Raw genomic sequence first — 21729 nt, forward strand, 5'->3', positions numbered from 1 at the left:
TATGTACCTCTAAGAGCAAGCATCCCCTCTCCTAATCTCTGGCCTCCCTCTGCCCCAGAGATGAACTGAGTCCCAGAGGCTGGGAAGGTGGCTTTGTGGAGCTGGTGTTCTGGGGCTCAGTGCACAAGGAGATTACAGAGGGGTTGAATTCCCAGAGCTTTTCTGATTGATGATCTCCTTGAGAACCTCAGTGAGAGAGATGATAAATTCTGGGGTACTCCATGTCAGGGTTCATGGAGAGCTCAGAAAAGCTATGAGGTTTACCAAGGGACCCAAATGCAGGCTTTGGGTGTTATTTATAAGGAGGGCTATGGTAATGATATGTTTGTTTTGTTTTAAAAATTAATTTGCTACCTGTGAATGTTCAAACTTGAGTACTCATAGTGATCCTGATTTGGTGTGCCTGTATTTTGAGGAACCTCAGACATATGAGTAGCATCTGTGAGGTCCGGGTGGGGCTCCTCAGGGCAGTGTCTGCTAGGAACGTCAGCTCATGGACTTGGGGTGGGCAGGTCCAGGTTTATGGGCTGGGATATTCTCTGTAAATGGGCTGCCCTTGTAGTGTCATGAACTCTTCATCCCAGGCGCTGTCTTAGCATGGGCTGAAACAAGACCTGAGAAGTTTCTGTGGTGGACTAAATACAGCTGGTGGCAAATTCTTTGTTGCTTCTCTCTTTGAGACGTGTTTATTTCCCTTCCCTTGAGTCTGCTCTGGCCTTGTGACTAGCTTTGATCTGTAGGTTACAACCGGAATGACTCAGTGTAGCTTTTGAGGACAGGCTTTAGGAGATTGGCAGCTTCTGGCCCTCTTGCAATGCTCCCTTTTGGAAGCTGCCCCCTGAGAAACCCTACAGCCTTCGACTACTGCTCTGTAAGGAAACCCAGGCAAGCCAGGCAGAGAGAAGGGGGCTGTGTGGGGGACACCAAGGCACCAGACACATGAGTGAAATCTTGGTTCTTCTGGTGAATGACCCTAATTAACTGATTGACCTCAGATGTAACCATGTGGAGCAGAAGGGCCCCCAAGCTCTGGCCGAATTATTAACCTACAGAACCACAAGCAAGCATAATGGTTGTTGTTTTAAGACTTTATGCTTTCCGGGAGTTTGTTGCCTGGTAATAGATAACGGTAGTAGGTAATGGGAACATCTCTGTCAAAGGTATTTATGCATTGAACTAGAGATTGGCTCAGATAATTTTCATTGTGTCTTTCAACATCAAGATTCTAGCCAGATGTGAGTCTTGCATGCGGGGAGGCACGAACAAAGTTCATTTAATTTCATACATTTTTCCCCCCTTTCCCTGAAAACCTAAGTGCAGGTTGTTGGGGGGTGGTGGTGGTGGAATAGTCATGAACTCCTTCCTCTCTACAAGCTTACAGGGTTCTGGGGAGAGAGAGAGAGAGAGACAACTCTGTGAGTCCCCTGAGCCCCCAGCACACCTGGGGGACTACAGCAGGGTCCCCCTGAAGGAGGCTGGGTGTGAGCAGAGCTGGAAATAGACAGGAGATCCGTGGAATGGTGACTGGTCTGGTGGGGCGAGGGAAAAGAGCATGTGTTGGGGGAAGCCAGACAGGAACCTGGCAAGGTAGGCTGTGGGGCCCTTGGATGCTACGATCAAGGGGCAGATGGTTGTCTGTGGGCAGAGCAGCACTGTGAGGCTCTCGATACAGAGGGACATGGTTCAAGCCACCTCTATGGGAATGACTGTCTGGTGGCCCCAGTGTGATACCGGTGAGGAAGGCGTGGGGGGAGGTAGAGGCCAGTGAGGGGACTGTTGCAGTCATCACAGTGGTCACCGAGGAGTCTGACAATGGCGAGATTCATGGGGATGGATACAGAGAAACAGGGGAGGCGAAATCAGTAGGGCTTGCATCAATTAGATGCTGGGATGAGGGGGCAGAAGAGCAAAGGCACCTGAACTCAGGCTGAGGAGTAGGGTCGGGGGGCTACCCTGGTGCGGAGGTGAGCTGGGAAGAGGCTTGGAGGGCAGAGAATGTGCTAGCTGGGTCCAGGGGGTTTGTGTTTTGTGCCACTAGAAGCAGATATTGGGGTGGAGGCTGGAGGAGATGGGGAAGCTGGACAGGAGGGCGGCTGGTAGAGGGGGCATGGGTTGCCTGTGTCCAGGATGCCGGCAGATTCTGTGAATTCTCCCGGTCCTAGGAAAGATAAGAGTGAGAATTCCTTTGAGGAAATGGTGGTGGGGGGAGGGGAATTCCAGAACCCTTTGTAAGGTTAAAGAGGGAACTTCAAAATAGAAGATACAGACAGTTGGAAACCTGTTTTTAAAAACCATTCTGTTGTGTCTGGTGCCTTTTGAATGCAATTTACATGCGTTTAAAGTGTTCCTGTAGAAAGAAAGGGGATCCTGAGGCCAGATAGAATTTGCATATTTTCTGTGCTTTCTTAACTCTTCAGACTGCTTTTGACTGCTTCTGCCTTCCCTTCAGACCACAGAACACTGACGATAAGGCTCCAGCTCTCTCCCTCTGCCTTAGTCTCCTGCCCTTCCCCAGGGCGGCTGATAAAGAACACACACTGTTGACGCAATGACGTTGTCCTCTGATTTTGCACCGTTTCCTATTCAAGGCCACTCATTCTCTTTTTGTTTTTTCCTCTGTTAAGGCTAAGAGTTCCTCTTAGCCCTTAATGACATTTTGTACAACAATAGAAACAATCCCCACCTAGTTTCCAACCGGATTATCAGTGGTGGGGACACGTTGCACTTTTCAGTTTTCTCTTGAATGAATGGGAGGCTTGATCTCGGTTTCTCCTGGATGAGGCTGGCATCAGCAAGACAACTTACCCTTCCACTCGGGCACCAGAAACCCTGTGTTACCCTCTTTTTGTTTTTAGGTCGTTCACTCCTCTGGTCAGTGTTACGGAGTTCCTCCTCTCTGCTGGATCCCGCGCGGGGGGCTGTCGGTCGGAGAATGACAGACACAGGCTTGACCCTGCCTTCTTGGGTACATCATCTCGAAAAGCGAGATGGTATTATTTGGGCCAGAGGAGCAAGTGAAGGGGCTCGGGACAGCCCTTCTGCCTCCAGAATGTGCCACTTAGACCGGCGGGCTAATTCGAGCTGAAGGCAGTTGAGACCCGGAGAGATCAAGGACACTATTGCCCCACCCTCTATATAGAAGAATCTAAATGGGGGATCTTTTCCAGAATGGGGGTTATTAAGAGTGATACATTTGATCCGAGTTACCCAGCTGTATGGCCCAACAATATCTAATTCCCAAACACCTGCTCTTCTCCTTGGTGCCCTGTGAATTGCGTACCTTTCTTTTGAAATCCCAGACCCCTACCCCCCATCTCCGAAGCTCAGGATGACACATAGTCTCCCTTTTGCCTGACGGTCTTCCATATGTTTTCCTCGTATGTACCCTATGACGTCTGATTTCCTCCTGTGAATCTGACTCCTGTGCATCTGATTCTTGGTCCAGCTAGAAGGACCCTTGAAGGGGACGGGGATTCTTGCTCCCTAGCACAACACAAATGACTGTGCCTTCCAGAAAAGCATCTGTCTCCGTGACAGTTTCCGCAGGGATGAGGCATGGGCTCCCACAGTACATTCTTAAGACGTCTCTGGTGCAAAAAGGTGGTTTATTAGAGAACGGGGACAGGACCCGTGGGCAGGCAGAGATGCGGCTGCCCCGGGTTGTGAGGGTAGGCATGTTATATACCCTGCTGTTGGGGGAAGGTGAGGGGAAGGGAGGTGTCAGTGGAGTTTCATATGCTAAAGAGGGCCTACAAGGTGCCAGGATGTTCCAGGCCTGCCGGAGGCCTTGCCCTTGCTGCTGGATCAATGTTGTCTTTAGACCAGCCATTAACATTAAGATAGTTGGGAGACTTTTTGGTGGGGTGTCACAATCCTGCTATCAATCGTCTTTGTTAGTGAGATTTAGGACATTTGTAAGCCAAGGGAGACTCCTGTCTAGCAGGATTGTGAGCTCTGCAAGTTAACTATTTGCTTATTGTTCATGGCAGTCAGGGCTGCCTGAGGGATGCTACACTTATGGAGGGGAGCGGGTGAAGAGGGGGTGCAAGGCGCCAGCTTTTGCTTTGTCCTCAGCCAGCCTCCTGCTCCCTCATCAGCTTATCAGGAGAAGGTGGATTGAATAAGGCGGCTGGCTCCCAGGGCTTTGGGCCTGCCAGAAAAGGGCATCGATTCCTGAGGTAGGAGAAGGGAGTGTTTGCCTATCTGCCGCATGGCCTCGTTGGCCTGTGGTGACCACACTTAAAGACGGACTTTTCATCAGGGCTCGCAGAGGAGCCAGAAGATTCTGAGAGGACCACAGCACAAGTTTTTCCAGGCAATTTCAGCTGTGAGGGGTGAGGCATTTCAGCAAGCCCCGGAGGGAAAGATGCAATGCTCTTTATCTGTAGCTGCAAAATGTTTTCTTTTGTTGTCCCCAGCCCAGTGAGCAGCTTGTTTTTGTCACAGTAAGTGGCTGGTTATTTTCCTCAGAGATGGAGGAAGTGGCAGGCTCCTGGCTCCCAGTGTGCTGTTCACTCTTGGGCAAAGAGGATTGAGTGAACAGTGTGATTCTGCCATTTATTGATTTATTTATTTGTAGGTAGTCCACCCCCCCATCCAACTTTACTGAGCTACAATTTCCAAATAAAAATTGTAAATATTGAAGATGTACAATGTTTTAGTATATGTAGACATGGCTAAATGTTGACCATAATCAAGATAATGAACACATCTGTCACCTTACCTAGTGACCTTATTTGTGTGTGGCAGGAACACTAAAGATCCATTCTTTTAGCAAATTTCGAGTATACAGTACAATATTAACTACAGGCACCATGCAGAAAATCCAGAATGGGGGTGCCTGGGTGGCTCAGTGGGTTAAAGCTTCTGCCTTTGGCTCAGGTCATGATCCGAAGGTCCTGGGATCGAGCCCCGCATCGGGCTCTCTGCTCCACAGGGAACCTGCTTCCTCCTCTCTCTCTGTCTGCCTCTCTGCCTACTTGTGATCTCTATCGTCAAATAAATAAATAAAATCTTAAAAAAAAGAAAATCTGGAATGTATTCATCCTGCATAACTGTAACTTTGTATCTGTTTGCCAAACACAAACCAAGTGTCTGCTGACCAATGGATAAATACACTGTGGTGTGTGTACATTATATGTGTGTGTGTGTATACACATATATATTGTAATGTATAAATTATGATGTATGTATATATTATGCATAATATATACATATATATGTATATATGTGTATATATATATATATATATATATATATATAAGTAAAATGAATGCTATTCAGTCTTAATAAAGAAGGACACCATGCCATTTTTGACAACACGGATGAACTTGGAGAGCATTATGCCAAGTGTTAGTCATGTTAGTCATGACCCTTCTCTGGGGTGGCGTCTACCATCCTGTGACGGGCTGAACCGCGTCACCCACAAATTTCTATGTTAAAGACCTAGCCTCCACCATCTCAGAATCTAAGTGTATGTGCAAGTAAGGGCTTTAGAAATGTCATAAGTTAAGAAGAGGTCTTCAGGGTGGGCCCTGATTCAGCATGACTGGTGTCCTTAGAAGAAAAGGAAATTCGGACACAGACGTGTATATACACAGAGGACGGGATATGTGAGACACGGGGAGAGAGGAAGGTCCATCTACAAAGCAAAGAGAGAAGCCTCAGAAGAAACCCACCCTGCCTCTATAGTTAGGGCCTCTGTAGCTCATACATGTGTGTGGTTTCAGCCTCCTGGTCTGTGGCAGCCTGAGCAAGCCAGTATACTCCTCCTCTGTACCAGAAAGCAGGACCGGAGGTTGAAGTCCCTCTGACTCTGACAGGCCTTGGCTGATGGTATTTTCCCCGAGACCTGCTCCTTCCCGGAAGACCCGCCCTGGGCAGGTGCGAGATCTGGAGTCAGGGTAGACACTGTCTTGGATGGTGCCCCATGTATTGGGTGATGTGACAACCTGGGCCAGAGATGAGGGAGCTGAGGGGGAGGCAGCGGGCATGGGAAACCCGCTGCATACACTGCGGTGCTGTGCCAGGATGGGGCGAGTTTTTGCTCTGTTGAGATGCTGGTGATTGCTGAAGGTGAGCTTTTTTTCAGGGCTTCAAGCTGAAACTTCTACTTTGGAGTCACATGGACTTTGGTTCCAATTTTGCATGTGTCACCAACTCTCAGCTCTAGCATTTTCCATCTGAGCCCATGTCCCTCTTGACTCCACATTCCCTTCCACCTGCTGCTCCTTATCTCTGCTCCTATCTTCAGAAGATGTCCCCAGAGGCCTGTCTGCGGTCATTTCCACTCCCTCCCCCACCCCTCCTGGTTGGCTGCCCCTCCACCCCTCTGGGTAGTCTCTCTTCACATCCTGAGGCCATGACCTTGTCCCTTGTTGCTTCTCTGTCCTTAACTTCTGTGATGTCTTGGGGCCTGCAGCTCAGTTTACCACTCCCTTTTACTTGAAACGGCCTCTTTCTTGGCTTCCCCAGTGGACACCACCCCTTCTGGGTTTTTAGCTTATCTGTTGACCTTCTTTCTCCGCCTCCTTTCCTGGCTCCGGCTCTTCTTCTCAACTTTTAAATGATGGAGTGGCCTAAGACACTCGGGTTGTTCTCTCGCTCTTTTGTTGTTATTGTTGAAGTGTAACTGACATATGGCCTTATATGCATTTCAGGTGTGCAATGTAGTGGCTCGACGATTCTCTGTACTATGCCATGCTCACCATGGTGAGTGCAGTCACCCACCATCTGTCCCCCTACAACATTATTATGGTTTTATTGACTATATTCCCGTACCTTATTTCTGGTGGTTTTCTCTGGCTCTGCATTCTTTCTCTCAGTGATAGCATTAGGTCCCGTGGCTGAGAAACATCATCCCCATACAGATGACTTCTGAGCCGTATTTTCAGCTGAACTTGCCCTTCAGCCCCAAGCTCACGCATCCTGGTGCTAATGGCAGGCCTCAGGGATGTCAGATGGCATCTCGAACTCATCCAATATAGAGCTCTGACTTTCTTTTTCCAACCACAGTGGGTGATTCTGTACTCAAACATGCCAAGCCCATTTACAACGCCGGGCCCATCTTGCTTGTGGTTTTCTCTGTGTGGAAATTTCTTCTCCCCGATACTCACTTACTGGCATTCTTCCTTACTGGTCAGTGGTCAGATCACATTGTCCCTTCTGAGAAGACTTCTGGTCACCCAGCCTAAAGTGGCCTTCTAAGTCCTCTCTGTCCTTTCCCTGTTTTAATTCTGTGCACACTGGTTATTATTTTCTGGTATTTCCTGATGATTATTTGTCTGGTGTGTTTCACCCCTGGAAAGGCAAGCACCAGGTGGGGCCTGCGTGTGTCTTGGCCACTGCTGTGTCCCCAGAGCCCAACACAGGCCTGATCCTGGAAATATTTAGTGACTGACCACGTGAAGCCGTTCACCTTCTCTTGTCCTCATGCCCAGCTCTTGAGAGCGACTCATTAGGAAGTGGGAATTTTGCCTATTCTTTGGGACTAAAAAATTGATTGTTGAATTAGAAGAAAATCCTTAATCTATACTGTTTTGGAAGAAACAACAACAACAAAAACCACGTTGTCTTTTTTGCTAAATGAAGGATTAAAAACTCAGTTACCTCCTCCCCACCGGATTCTTGTTGATCCATTTAAATAGTAGCAAAGGACTGAAAAAGTTCCAAGCACCAGGAGAGAGAAAACGAGAAGCAGGAGCAGATGAGAAAATGTCTGCCAAGGTGTGGAGGTTGGAAGGCAGAATGGTGAGGGGTTCAAGTGCGGTGCCTGCAGGAAGGGGGCAGAGGGGAGCTGGCTTAGTCTGGGTCCCCATGGGCTTGGGACCTGGGGGCACCAGGGACTGTGAAGCAGAGAGCTCAGGTTGGCGACCAGTTTCTCCGTGGAATGGCTGGACCCTCATGTTGCCACTTTTACCCATTTCTCCCAGGCTACAGGATCCTTCTCTCTGAACAGAAAGAGATGGGGAGTGGGCAGAGGCTCAGAGCTCAGTGTGTCAGGCCAAGTGGAGAGAGCAGGCAAGGGGTAGATGGAAAACAGGAGGATTAAGCAAAGATCTTTGTTTTAGCAGTGAGTAGCCAGAGCAGTGGGATCTGCAGCTTGGGTTGTCTCTGGGATGCACAGGGCCAGCAAGTATTTTTGCATGGTGTCCTTGTTTAGCACGAACTAGCCATTTGAGCCACATGAAATCAGGATGTTAGGTCTTTTCTGGTCACCCAATCTCATGCAATGCTGAGATAAAAATATGCTACGGCTGGCGGGGTTTATTGGCTTGCTACGCCACGCCCCTGGAACTGTGGACAGGCCACTGGAATCCAGGATGATTCCTTAAATAGGAATCCTGGAGCTCCCGGGGGCATGTGGTTAATCCCTTTCATGAAGGAGAGGGTCAGAGAGCACCCAAGGAGGAGAAACAAGAGTCTAGGACTCATGCGGGAAGTGGTCTGGCCTTCGGGTAGCTTACCTGGTGACCACTGCCATTCCTGCCAATCCCAGGGGGACTTTCTGGGGCCCCCTCCTGGGAGACACCTATGGGGGATGCTTACAAAGAAAGCATTTCAAAGCATGGTGTTCCTATGTAATGTGGGGCACAAGCTAGGGGTTCCTGCCTGCTGCCTGCCTTCCCCACAGACTTCGGAATGCTGGTGCTCAGACTCCACTGAAGGAGGAGAGAGGAGAAGAGATGGAATTATCTCAGACAAAGGACCGGAGTACTGAGTATTTGCCTCAGTGAAATGGCTGATTCCTCATCTAGTCATCCTGGAGTGAAGCCCACCTCCCATGGAAGTCCTGTCTACACACTCTGAGTCTCTCATTCAGATAGTTATTTTCTGCTTGAATATGGACCTCCAGAAAACATCAGACATTGGAAGAAGGCCTCCAACACCAATGACAGGCAACACATATAACATGCTTTAAAGGGAAGGGAAAAGCCCAAAACAGAGGAAATAGATGTAAATCAGAATAAGGGGTGGGGGGAGAAAGCTCTAAAATCCTCAGAGATGGAACATGACACTCTTGAAAGCAGGACAGGGGGAATGAAGCAAAAAGGAGCAAGCAAAGAAGAAGAAGGAAGGCTTGGGAATCATTAATGCGATGCTGCAATGAAAAATGTAATCGTAGGTTTAGACAATAAAATCAGTGAATCAGCCAGGAAGTAGAAGAGCAAAGGCAGGAGAGAGAAAGTAAGAGAGAAGTGCTAGGCCCCCTAGAGGATCAAGTCAAGGAGTCCAGCATTTGACAAACAGGAGTTCTAGAAAGAAAAACAATGAGAGGAGAAGAAATTACCTAAGAAATTCTAAGCCAAGGTGTATTAGACTGGAAAGATCCGAGACTTCAGGCAGAAAGATCCTTGAGCGCCTAGCACAATCGATGAAGGAAAATCCCTGCCAAGGCACATCATTTAAAAATGTTCAGAATATCAGCGATAAAAAGAAAACTTAATAGCTCATGCAGAAGACTGAAAATCTGAGGGGTAGTATTGGATGCTAGGAAGCAAAGTCTTCCAAATTCTGCTTTAGGAAAGTGATTTTTAATTAAATTCTATGCTCAGCCAAATTAGTGTTTGTTTGTTTGTTTGTTTTAAAGATTTTATTTATTTATTTGATACAGAGAGATCACAAGTAGGCAGAGAGGCAGACAGAGAAGGGGAGCGGTGGGGGGGGGGGGGGGAAGCAGGCTTCCTGCTTAGCAGAGAGCTCAATGTGGGGCTCTTTCCCAGGACCCTGAGATCATGACCTGAGCTGAAGGCAGAAGCTTAACCCACTGAGCCAACGAGGTGCCCCCAAATTAGTGGTTCTCTCTGAAGGAATCATATAGATGTTTTTAGACAAGACTCAGAGAGTGCCTTTCTGTGCGTCCCTACCTGAGAAGTCCTGCTAGCTATGCTTTTGCAAAATGATGAAATGGCCAAAAAAACCCCCAAAACCAAAAAAACCAAAACAACAACAACAACAAAACCCCCAAAAACCACACACACAAAAACCAAAAAACCCACAAAACCCCGGAACAAAGAAACAAGAGCTTCAACTCGGGCAGGGCTAAGAAATGAGTCCCCTGGTGGATGGATGGGCAGGAGGCCCAGGTAACAACCGAGATGGGAGAAGAAAGAAGTTTGCTATTGGGGACAGTGGGGACCTTTGACAAAAGCTAACTGCTGCTTACCTGTTATAATACTAAACACAGGGAAAGATTTACAGGAGATCTTAGAGAAGTTGGGAGAATTCAATATGCAACTTCAGGATAAAACAATTATAAAGTCGAGAAAGAAAAAGCCATCATACTACCATATTTTACTGAATATAAGATGCCTCATTAAGTATTGATTTATTAATCATTATTTTAAGAAGAAAGAAGAAACCGTTGCCTATTAAAAAGGCAACTTGCAAGTCATGAGACATACCCATGTTTCAGAGATACATTAGGAAGTTACAAAATGTACTTCTTATAATTGGTGCAGTGAACAACATTTATACTAATTATTGATTTCACCACAAATTGTGATGTTGACAGGGTAAGGGTGAGGAGAGGAAAAGTCTGGGCGTGTACCCATGAGCCAAACATAATTGCCACATACTCATGTACCAAAAAAGAAAAGCAATAATGTTTAGAATGGGTAAAACATTTCGTGTGTGATTCAGAGATGTCACCACATGAGGGACAGCTAAAATAATTGAGAGTGATGGCCTCTGGGCATGGGTGAGTTTGGAGTGGTTTGGAGTGAAGTGGTCTGGAGAATTGTTGGTGTTGAAAACAAGCCTTTGGCATATAATGCACATCTGACACCTGTGGGGTTACTTTGATGTGAACAAAAGTAGAGGGAAATACACACACACACACACACACACACACACACACACACACACAGCCTTTTTAGAACTTCAAAGTGAGACAATTGGAGATGGGCCCCCAAACCTGCTTGTCTTGAAAATATTTTTTTTTATAAGATTTTATTTATTTATTTGACAGAGATCACAAGTAGGCAGAGAGGCAGGCAGAGAGAGAGGGGGGGGATCAGGCTTCCTGCTGAGCAGAGAGCCCACTGCGGGGCTTAATCCCAGGACCCTGAGATCATGACCTGAGCTGAAGGAAGAGGCTTAACCCACTGAGCCACCCAGGTACCCCCCCCCCTTTTTAAAAGATTTTATTTATTTGTCTTGGAAATATCTTATCCAGACAGAAGGTTAAGATATGATCATAGCCTGCTTAACCGGCTTCCAGAAGGAATGGTACCTGCCCTCCCTCTCCCCCAGAAGGCAAGTGTGGCCAAGGATGGCCCAGTGTCCTCTTTGCAGAAAGCTTCAGAGTCTACAAGTTACTTCTCGTGTATTTTTTTTTTAAAGATGCATTTAATTAGTTTGGGGGGGAGGGAGAGAATCTCAAGCAAACCACTGAGTGTGGAGCCCAACACAGGGCTGATGGCATGACCCTGAGATCAGGACCTGAGCTGAAACCAAGAGCTGGTAGTTTAACCAGCTGAGCCACCCAAGCACCCCTGTTCTCCCCATTTTAACCTGTCTGATCCTTACCGCAGCCCCGATCAGGCCTGTCCACGGCCATCTCCTGCGTCAGAGACCACACCTGAGCCAGCACTGGCCCACCACACCCCTAGAAAGCACATCCCTGCCCCAGGGCCACGGGGGCACTTCTCTCTTGTGACCTGACGTTGTTTTGTCCCCATGATATCTTAGAGGAAAGAGGACGAGGAGAGGAAGCGAGGAGAGGAGCAGATTCGCCTCCAGGAAGAGCAGAGGGCGAAGGAGCTCTACTGGACCCTGAAGCAGGCCCAGCTGCAGAGCCACGCCAGCGAGAACGAGGAGCGCGAGTGGGAAGAACAGCGTGAGTAGCGCAGTCTGCCTCCCAGCCCACTCTCCTCCCACGTGCGCGTGCCCCGTCATCCTTCCGGTTCACGCGTTCGGGCCCGAGGCCTTCCCCCAGGACCAGCAGTGCTCCCGGCCCTGCTGAAAACCCAGAGGGTAAGGGCTCCACCGGCCCGGAGCTTTCTTACGTGCCCGTAGAGGAGATTTCTTACACTAAAAAAGAAAACCCTGCCTTGACTGCGTTACCAGTCCTTCACTGGTTCTGTGCTGAGCGCTGGGCTCCCAGATAGGAGGGATCACAGTGCTTATCTTGGAGGAGACAGACACGCAGGCTCCCGGCTTTGAGGGAGAAAGTGCCAGTACCGTTGGAGTACAGAGTGGCGATCCCGGTGGGCTTCCAAAGGCAGCGTTAGAGGAAGTGAAGCTTTAGGGGGGCACAGGAAAAACAGGCGAAGAGGTGGGAGAGGGAGAGGGTGCTCAAGACAGAGGCCTCAGCCCACCCTAGGTGAGGGCATGGTGATGGGCATGGGATGTGCTTAGGAAGGCGGAGATGTATGGGGAGGCTACACAGCTTGGAGGGTGTCGGGTGGAGAAAAGTTAGGGATGGGGGAAGAGGAAAGGCAGAAGCAGATTTGAAGGACGTGTTTCAGTATGTGCTGGGCTTCGTTTGAATCAGGTCCGGTGACACCTGGATCATGGGGATAGTGTGGAAATGACGACCTTGCCCTAAGAAGTTTTTACGCATGGGGGCAGGGCACACCCAGCAGGGCTATACTGGGAACCACCAGGAGGAGGGCGCTGGGGACAGTGTGGGCAGGAGTCTTTCTTATGGTTTGCTTGGGGCAGGCGAGGCCAGGCAGGGTCAGCAGGTGTAGGATTGGCTGGTTTATAAATAATGTCTGTAGGCTCCGGGGCACATGGGCTCTTGAGTTGTCTGAGGCCTGGCTCTGGGGACAGGTGGGCAGTGCCACAGACAGTGAGAACTAGATAGAGGAAGTGATTCGAAGATTTTTGGATTGGCTGGTTCGCAAGTGAAAGGCACACTTGTGGGTGAGTCCTTTAGCATCTTTAGGAATTGGCCCATCCTGGGAGGGCGAGTGTCTCTCTTGGCTGAGCAAGGTCCTGGAGGTCAAAACATGGAGAAAATAAAAAGGCATAGTTTATGCAGGTGGACAGTGGGACACTTGTAAAGGTGGGTTTGGGGGTGAGAGAGAGGATGAGGCTGTGGCAGTGGTGTCCCTGAGAGACGACTGGAACCAGGGCCAGGGCCAGGAGAGCCCAGAGGCTGCATGATTTCCACTCGCCGGCCCTCTGGTCCTCAGCCTTTCTCAACCACAGCCCAGATTCACTCAACAGACTTGAAAAAAAAAAATTGAAATACAATTCACATAACATAAAATTCATCCTTGTAAAGTGGACAGTTTTCCTTTTATGACTGAGTAAGGCTCTGGTGTAGGCATGGACCACCATTTTGTTTACCCATTCATTAGTTGATGGACCTTTGAGTTGTTTCCACTTTGGGGCTATTATGAATTATGAATAATGTTGATCTGAACATTGTTTTCTTTTTTTTTTTTTGGTGGTTCTTGAGTATGTGTTTTTTACTGAAAAAAACAAATTCCTAAATTAGCAGACAGAAATGTACAAATACATGGGTTAATGACAAAGGACTCTTTTTTTCTTTTTTTCAAAGGACTATTTTTATGAAAAATGTTTTCTTTTAAGTGTTTTTAAAACATCATTAGATTTCAGTGCAAAATGTACCCCCAGCACCTTTTAGAACATAAGTGCAATCTCAAAAAAACAGCAGTGGAAGGAAGTTAGCTACGTTCTGTGCCATTGACAATGGTTACATCTCCACAAGCAATGTATGAGGGTTCCAAGTTCTTCCCATCCTTGCCGATGCTTGGTATCTTTTGTCTTTTTGATAATAGATGTCCTAACAGGTGTGAGCTGATGTCTCTTTGTGGCTTTGATTTGCATTTCCCTGGTGATTAATAATGTTGAGCACTTTTTCATGTACCTGCTGGTTGTCTGTGGTCCTTTTGGAAAAATGTCTATTCAGGTCCTTTGCCCATTTTTTATAATGGGTTATTTGATTTTGGCTATTGAGTTGTATGGACTCCTATATATTTTGGATATTAACCACTTATCGGTTATGTGGTTCACAAATATTTTCTCCTAGTCAGCAAGTTACCCTTTTGTTTTGTTGATGATTTCCTTTACTGTGCAGAAGGTTTTTAATTTGACATAATCTCACCTGTTGATATTTTTGCTTTGGTGTCAGATCCAAAAAAAAAAAAAAACATCGCCAAGACCAATGTCAAGGAGCTTTTTTCCTATGTTTTCTTCCAGGTATTTTACAGTTTCAGGTCTTATATTTAAGTCTTTAATCCATTTTGGGTTGATTTTTGTGTTTGCTAGGAAGTAAGTGTCCAATTTCATTCTTTCACATATGGATATCCAGTTTTCCCAGTGCCACCATTTTTTTGATGAGACTGTCTTTTCCCATTGTGTATTCTTGATGCCTTCGTTGAAAATTATTTGACTATGTATGCGTAAGTTTATTTCTGAGCCCTGTATTTTTTTCCATTGGTCTATGTTTCTGTTTTTATGCGAGCACTGTACTGTTTTGGTTACTATAGCTTTGTAATATAATTTGAAATTAGGAGGTGAGATGCTACTAGCTTTGTTCTTCTTGTTCAAGATTGCTTTGGATGTTTAGAATATTTTGTGATTCCCAACAGATTTTAGGATTATTTTTTTTTATTATCTCTGAAAAATTCCATTGGGAATTTAATAGGGATTGCATTGAATTTGTACATTGCTTTGAGTAGTATGTATATTTTAACAATATCAATTCTTCCAATATATGAACATAGGATATCTTTCCATTTATTTGTGACTTCTTTAACTTCTTTCATCAATGTCTTATAGTCTTTAGTGTTCTGGTCTTTTGTCTCCTTGGTTAAATTTATTGTTAAGTATTTTATCCTTTTTTTTTTTCTTTCCAAGTTTTTATTTAAACTCCAGTTAGTGGGATGCCTGGGCGGCACAGTTGGTTAAGCATCTAGCTCTTGTTTTTTGCTCAGGTCATGATTTCAGGGTCCTGAAATGCTCAGTGTATACTCTCTTGAGATTTTTTCTCTCCTCTGCCGCTCCCCTTCATGCTGTTTCTCTCTTTCAAATAAATAAATAAAATCTTGAAAAATAAATTCCCATTAGTTAACATTTAGTGTAATACTAGTTTCACTTGTGGAATTTAGTGTTTCATCATTTACATGTAACACCCAATGCTCATCACAAGTGCCCTCCTCAACACCCATCATCAATTTCACCCATCCTGATGCTGTTATGAGTGAGGTTGTTTTACTAATTTCTTTTTTGGATAGTCATTGTTACTGGATAGAAACACAACTGAGGTTTGTGTGTTGATTTTGTATCCTGCAACTTTACCAAATTTGTTTATTAGTTCTAACAATTTTTGGGCGAAATATCTAGGGTTTTCTCTATGTAAGGTCATGCCATCTGCAAACAGGGACAATTTTTACTTCTTCCTTTCTGATTTGGATGCCTTTTACTATTTTTTGCTTGTCTAAGTGTTCTGGTTAAGACTTCCAGTATCATGGGGAGAGAAGTGGTGACAGTGGGCATTCTTGTCTTGCTCCTGATTATAGAACAAAAGTTTTCAACCTTACACTGTCTTGTATGACATTAATTGTGGGCTTGTCATGTATGGTTTTTATTATGAGATTCATTCTTTCTATACCCGATTTGTTGAGAGTGTTTATCATGAAAAGGTGCTGAATTTTGTCAAATGCTTTTTTGCATCTCTTGAGATAATCAGACGATTTTTATGCTTTTTGGGAATGTGGCGTATCATAGTTACAGATTTGCGGGCGCTGAGCCAGCCTGGCAATCCAGGGATTAATCGCACGTGATTGTGGTGTACAGAACCTTTGCAAAGGCCCCGTGGAGGAAATGGCATTTGATTTGGGAAAAGTGGGGAAACCCAGAAGCAGGGCAGGGCCTCTGGCTGAGGAAGCAGCACTGAGCAAAAGCAAGGTCATCATGTGTGTAGGACGCGGTACATGTCCCCATGTGGCTGCAGCCTGAGGTTCACAGTGCACTACGGTGAAAGTGACAGAGGTAAGATGGGAAAGAGCTAAAGAAGAATTCATTCATTTAAATTCGGGATGGAAGAAGACATAGGAGAAAAAAAAAGGCAGGACAAAGCTTTATCCTGCAAAAACAGTGAGCAGTTAAAAAGTGAAGTCACTTGAGGCTGTTCTCGTGTGGGAGAAGGAGCACTGGACTGGGAGTCCCGCCCTTGCTCTGTCACTGACTTGTGTGACTGTGAGCTAGTTCGTGCCCAGCTGCACGGTTTCTTCATTTGGAAAGTGGAGGTAATCATGTTGAGTTGAGGCTTGTTGGGAGGGTAGAGTAAGGATAGAGTAAGAGTCTTTTTATAGTGACAGGTTGAGGTGGACTGTTAGGGGCAGGGCGGTGTTTCATTAAGGATGCAGACCTGAGATCTTCGGCCCTGGAGCTGTTTAACTGCTAATTAATGCGCCCTGTGGCAACGGAAAGTGGAAAGACCTCCAAAGACAGAGGAAAGGTGATAATGCGGGCCCTACAATGCTGGTTCCTTATTTTATGCTTCCTTAAAGAATGATGAGCTAAACTCTGGAGGCTGTCATTCAAAACCAGCAAAGCCATTCTGCACTCAATTAATTTAATATGAAAGATTATAGCGGGCCATTAATCTACTGGGAGCAGCAGTTTTTGATAAAACACCTAAATTAAATTTTCAGAGTTAGAAAAAAAAAAGGGCATTGTTTCCTTTAGTATCACTTGAATTCAGGGTTCGTTATTCAGTTCGAACAGCAGAGCAGGCTCTGGCCTCTGAGAAGCTCTGAAAATCTCAGGCAAAAATTCATTTAATTATTTCTCGACTGCAAACTTGTAGGAGTGTGGAGTTAGGTGCTGTCTAGTTGCCCAGAGATTTGGAGAAGAGCCAGCATGACTTGATAAATGATACTATTTCCAAATATTGGAACTTGTTCTCGTGAACCCTTCCCCTCCCTCCTTGACTGTGTCACTCTGGTGTGGCTCCTACCCCACCATCGTACTCTGCTTGTCTCACCCTTTGCTGTGTGCTCGGAGCCCAGGGGAGAAAAATGTGTGCTCGGGCCCAGGATGGAGTCCAGCTGTGTTGGTTCTGTTCTCTTTGTTCATAGAAAAGAGAGTGCTCTGGAGGCTGGGTTTAACCTGGGTGATTCTACAATGCTGTGCGCTGGAGACAGGCAGACCCAGAAAGGGGGATGCCGTGTGGTGGGGAGAGGGGGTGGGGCAGAGCCGAATGGGGGGCCGGAGGGAAAGATGACACCAAGCAGGGTCTGTTCGGTGCACGGATGGCCTGGGAAATGGAGCAGCATCTCTTTGGACAGAACCAGTACTGGCCATTCCTCCAGCTCCTAGTGTCACGTAGGGTTGGTTTTACAACTGAAAATAATGCCAGCCGGAGTCCCCATGTGCTCCATTTGTATCCTGCTTGGGCTTCTCTCTCTCCTCTTGAATTGCTCAAGAATCTCTGGGGGTTTTCTGTTGTTCCAAAGCAGAGTCCAGGGAGCACTCTGGTCTTAAGGAACCTCTGATGTTGCGCCTGCTGGCCACAGGGGGTCACTGTTGGCAGTCATCAGGAATTGCTAGAGGGACTTGTGTGACGGTGACCTCAGAGGCCTTGGAGTCAGGGAGCAGAGAACATTCCTTCCCTTGGCCTACATTTAGCTGTGGGTGAGCCTCACTTTCTTTCCTTGAGGCTCATCTCCCAGGGTCCATCGTCTTGGTGCCAAACCCACCCGTGGGTTGGGTCCCTAGGGGTCTGTGTGCATACCTTTCAGTATCTGGATGGCCTGTTGTCCTCCCCTTGGGGTCAGGAAGCTTCCCCGTTTCACAAAATTTTCATTTTCCCCATTTGCCTGACCAGCGCTCCGGACACTACCCAGCCCCTCCCCCTATGCCGGTTCCTCACCTGCACTCCTTTCTGTCTTAAGTGGCACGGACCCTTTCTAAATATATGATATTTAATGAACTTGTACTATGTGCCAGAGCTGTCCAGGACCCTTCCATGTAATATTTCATTTACCTCATTTACAGAGCAACCCTGTGAAGTCCCCATTTTACAGATGCAGAGATAAAATATAGATAGGGTAATTGGAGTTGTCCAGTGTCACATGGAGTGGAAAATGGAGAAGTTAAACGCAACTGCCCACAGAAACAATTTAAATCTTTATGGGGGCTTTTTCACTTTATATATTCACATATATATTTGTATATATATATTTGTGTATATATATATTATATATTACATAAGTATATACATGTAATAATATATAATAATGTATATTATAGATTTATATATAAATAATATATATAACATATAGAAATAAATATATATTTGTATGATACATATGATACACTAATTTTCAGAAACATTATATTATTCATCCAAGGCAGGACTCCACATTGATACTGCTTTGAATCATTAGGTTTCTCTGTGGATGTAACTGGATTATTGGAATTCTATAAAGCAATGTGTCTTTTTTACCCAGGCAGAGGGAGAAAGGACCCAAGGAACCATGCGCAAATTCTCTAGAGAGGGGTCTCATGACGAGCAGCAGCTAATGATCTTCTAGAACCCCATGTCCTCCTGGGATCCCACAGTCACCTCCACCTCAAGACTTCCGAACCTCAACCCTCCCTTCCCCCAACAGGCTTTATCACCTGGCTGCCAAGGGCAGAAACTTGGCTGTCATTCTGATCTCTCCTTTTTGCTCACAATCAATCCCCAAACTTACCAAGAGGTAAGAATTCTACTTATTTCCCGTTCTTTGAATTTACCCCCTTCCACCCCATTGCCCTGGTACCATCTGAACGTTGACCCCGTGGCTCTTCACCTCCATCTCTGTTTTCTAAGCCTACGTTCTTGTTGCTGTCGAAATTCTTTCCCAGCACTGCAACCAAGCCAATCTTCGAGAAGTGGAAAGAGCCTCCTGCTCTCCTGCTGAAAACATGTCAGGGGCTTTCGATCACCCTTTGGTAAAGCATCAGAATTAATTAGCCAGTATTTACTGGTTTCCTAAATGGGCTTCCCTGTTTCTGCATCCTCACCTCTTGTGGGGTCTGTAAGGGAGCTGCCCTGCAGCCATGCCCACTCACCCCAGGAGGGGTGCCTGAGCTCCCTCTTGCCCCTGGGCCTCTGCCCCTCAGCCTGCTCTGCCCAGAAGACCCTTTCTTTGGCCTCTATTGGTTGAATCTCATGTGTCCACCAGGCATAAGTTTAGATGTCCTTCTCCAACACAGCTCCACAGTTTGCTGGTGTGGTTCCCTTGCTAGATGGTAAGCTCTCTGAGAGCACGGACTGTGTCTTGTTCATTGCTGTACCCATATCTCCCAGTATCAGCTTGGCAGCCAGCTGTTATGCTGACCTTGTGAAAATTAGAAGAAGATGCTGTGCTATATCATCTGCCAGAAATTGTCCCATGTGTCCAAATCTATGATGATCACGCAGAGACTGCGCCCCCTGGAGGTGTTCAATGAGCAGCTTTGGTCCTGCACAGCACAGAGTGGGCATAGAGTGGGTCCTAAGGATGCAGGTGCTGAATAGATGTGTACGCCCTGCCCGACTGTGTTAGAGTGTTAACAACCCTGCCTCTTACAGTGACTGGCCTGGCACGATGTCTGCAGCTCTGTAACTGCTTACAGACTCTGCCAGGAGGAAAACCAACTTCTGTTTTTGCTCTTCAGTGTTAGAGAACTGAGCAGTGTTATCTTGAGCACAGATAAGGACATGATTTCAGACCAGTCTGGCAGTTTTGGCAGCCATTGGATAGGGGATGGTACTGTCTCCATGGAGGGAAAACTAAGACCCAGAGAGATGAAAAGTTGTCCCGGTCTAGACAGTTAGGAGTAAAGCCAAGCAAATGCCAGCTCTCTCTACTCTCCTGAGCCTGCCGCAGCTGAAGTTTCCAGGTCTGATAGGGGAGAGTTTGGATTCCAAAGCCTGTGGGACTCCTGGTTTCTTCCTGAGCAGGAGGGTTCCAGGCTGGGCCATCCTGGAGGGTGGTGTCTCAGTTCTGGGGAGGTGGCCCCAGACCAGGCAGGTGTGGGTGCCTCCCTGAGAGAGGGGGTCAGAGCTGGAAGGGACCTTCCCCTTATCTGCATGGGAGAGAACTGAGGGCCAAGGCAGGGACATAGCTGGGTACACATCCTGTGATGGAGACACTTAGCTATGCTCTGGCTGCTTCTTCTTCTTTATTTATTTGAGAGAGAGAGTGAGCATGAATAGGAGAAGGGACAGAGGGAGGAAATATCAAGCAGACTCCCCATTGAGTGCAGAGCTCCACGTGGGGCTTAACATTGGGCTTGACCCGGGGCTCGATGCCACGATTCTGAGATCATGACCTGAGCTGAAATCAAGAGTCGGACACCCAAGTAACTGGGCCACCCAGGTGTCCCTCTGCTCTGGCTTCTTAATTCTCAGCTCAGTGCTCACCAACCAGAATGTTATAGAATGTCCATTTAAAAAAAACTGTGGTAAGACATACAACTTAAAATTTACCACTTTATGCATTTTTAAGTGTACAGTTCAGTGAATTCAGTACTTTCATATTGTTGGAATGCCATCAACCCCCAGCGTTCCCTTCTCCTCCCCCTCCCCGTTTCCAGAACTTTTTCATCTTTCCGAACTGGAACTCTGCCTCCATTGAACAGTAAGTCCCCGATCCACCCTGCTCCCAGCTACTTGGAACCACCCTTCTGCTTTTTTTTTTCTGCTTAACTATCATTAAGTACAGTACATGGGGTAGCAGTGAACTCCTAGGGTGTCCTTTTGTGTCTGGCTTATTCACTTCACAGACTGTCTTAAAGATTCATCTAGGTTGGAGCAGGGATCAGAATCCCTTCTTGTTTTTTTTTTTTTTTAAAGAATTTATTTACATAATTGAGAAAGAGAGCATGAGCAAGAGCACAAGCAGGGGGAGCAGTGGAGGGAGAGGGAGAAGCAGACTCCCTGCTGAGCAGGGAGCTGGAGGAGGGACTCCATCCCAAGACCCCGAAATCATGACTTGAGCTGAAGGCAGATGTTCAATGACTGAGACACCCAGGCGGCCCAGACTCTCCTTCCTGTTTAGGGCTGGGTAATTTTCCACTGTATGTGTATATCAGACTTTGTTTACCTCTTTGTCCTTTGATGAATATTTGGGTTGTTTCCACCTTTTGGTTACTGTGAATCATGCTTCTGTGAATATCGCTGTACAAAAATGTGTCCGAAGCTCTTCTTTCAATTCTTCTGGGTGTATCTCCAGAAGAGGAGTTCCTGGCTCGCATGGTGATCACATGTTTAATTTTTCTGGAACTGCCATCCTGTTTTCCACAGCAGCTGCCCCACGCTCCATGCCCACCAATAATGCACCAGGATTCCACGTTTTCTGTACCCTTGCCGACACTTGTTTTCTGTTTTTCCTCATTAAACAAGTTAAAAAAAATAGCTACTCTCATGAAGTGGTGTCTTACTGTGCTTGGTCCAGTGTTGGATCTCTCAAGTCAGCCTTGCTTCTGAAGTCTTCAGGGTTTTCCCACAGTCCCAGTTGTCTTTATGGTGTTACTGGGAGATGAGCCTCAGTCTCCCGCAGGAAGGAGGGAGGCAGCTCTGGATCCTACCTCAGGAGTGGGGTTGGCCGTACTCTCCCTTTGTCCCTGTGCTCCGTGTGGGCCCTTCTGGTGCCTGCTGGACAGGCCCACGGGGCATCATCTTGGGCCAGAGTGCAGTTGGGGGAGGAAGCAGGTGACCCGGGGTCGGTCCTCACCTCCACAGCAGGTCCACTGGGCCATGCGGAGAATCTCACA

General features: G+C 46.8%; 1 protein-coding gene across 2 annotated transcripts in view; it reads left to right on the plus strand.

Moving 5' to 3' along the window:
* The window catches only part of SH2D4B (SH2 domain containing 4B), an 82130-nt gene that overhangs the window by 26793 nt on the left and 33608 nt on the right, over positions 1-21729 (plus strand). For both annotated transcript variants that reach the window (XM_059395852.1, XM_059395853.1), the window contains exon 5: positions 11692-11839. In XM_059395852.1, coding sequence (XP_059251835.1) covers positions 11692-11839 — 148 coding nt within the window. The remainder of the gene's footprint in view (positions 1-11691; positions 11840-21729) is intronic.

This window comes from Mustela nigripes, chromosome 4, assembly GCF_022355385.1.
Source record: "Mustela nigripes isolate SB6536 chromosome 4, MUSNIG.SB6536, whole genome shotgun sequence".
NCBI lineage: Eukaryota > Metazoa > Chordata > Mammalia > Carnivora > Mustelidae > Mustela > Mustela nigripes.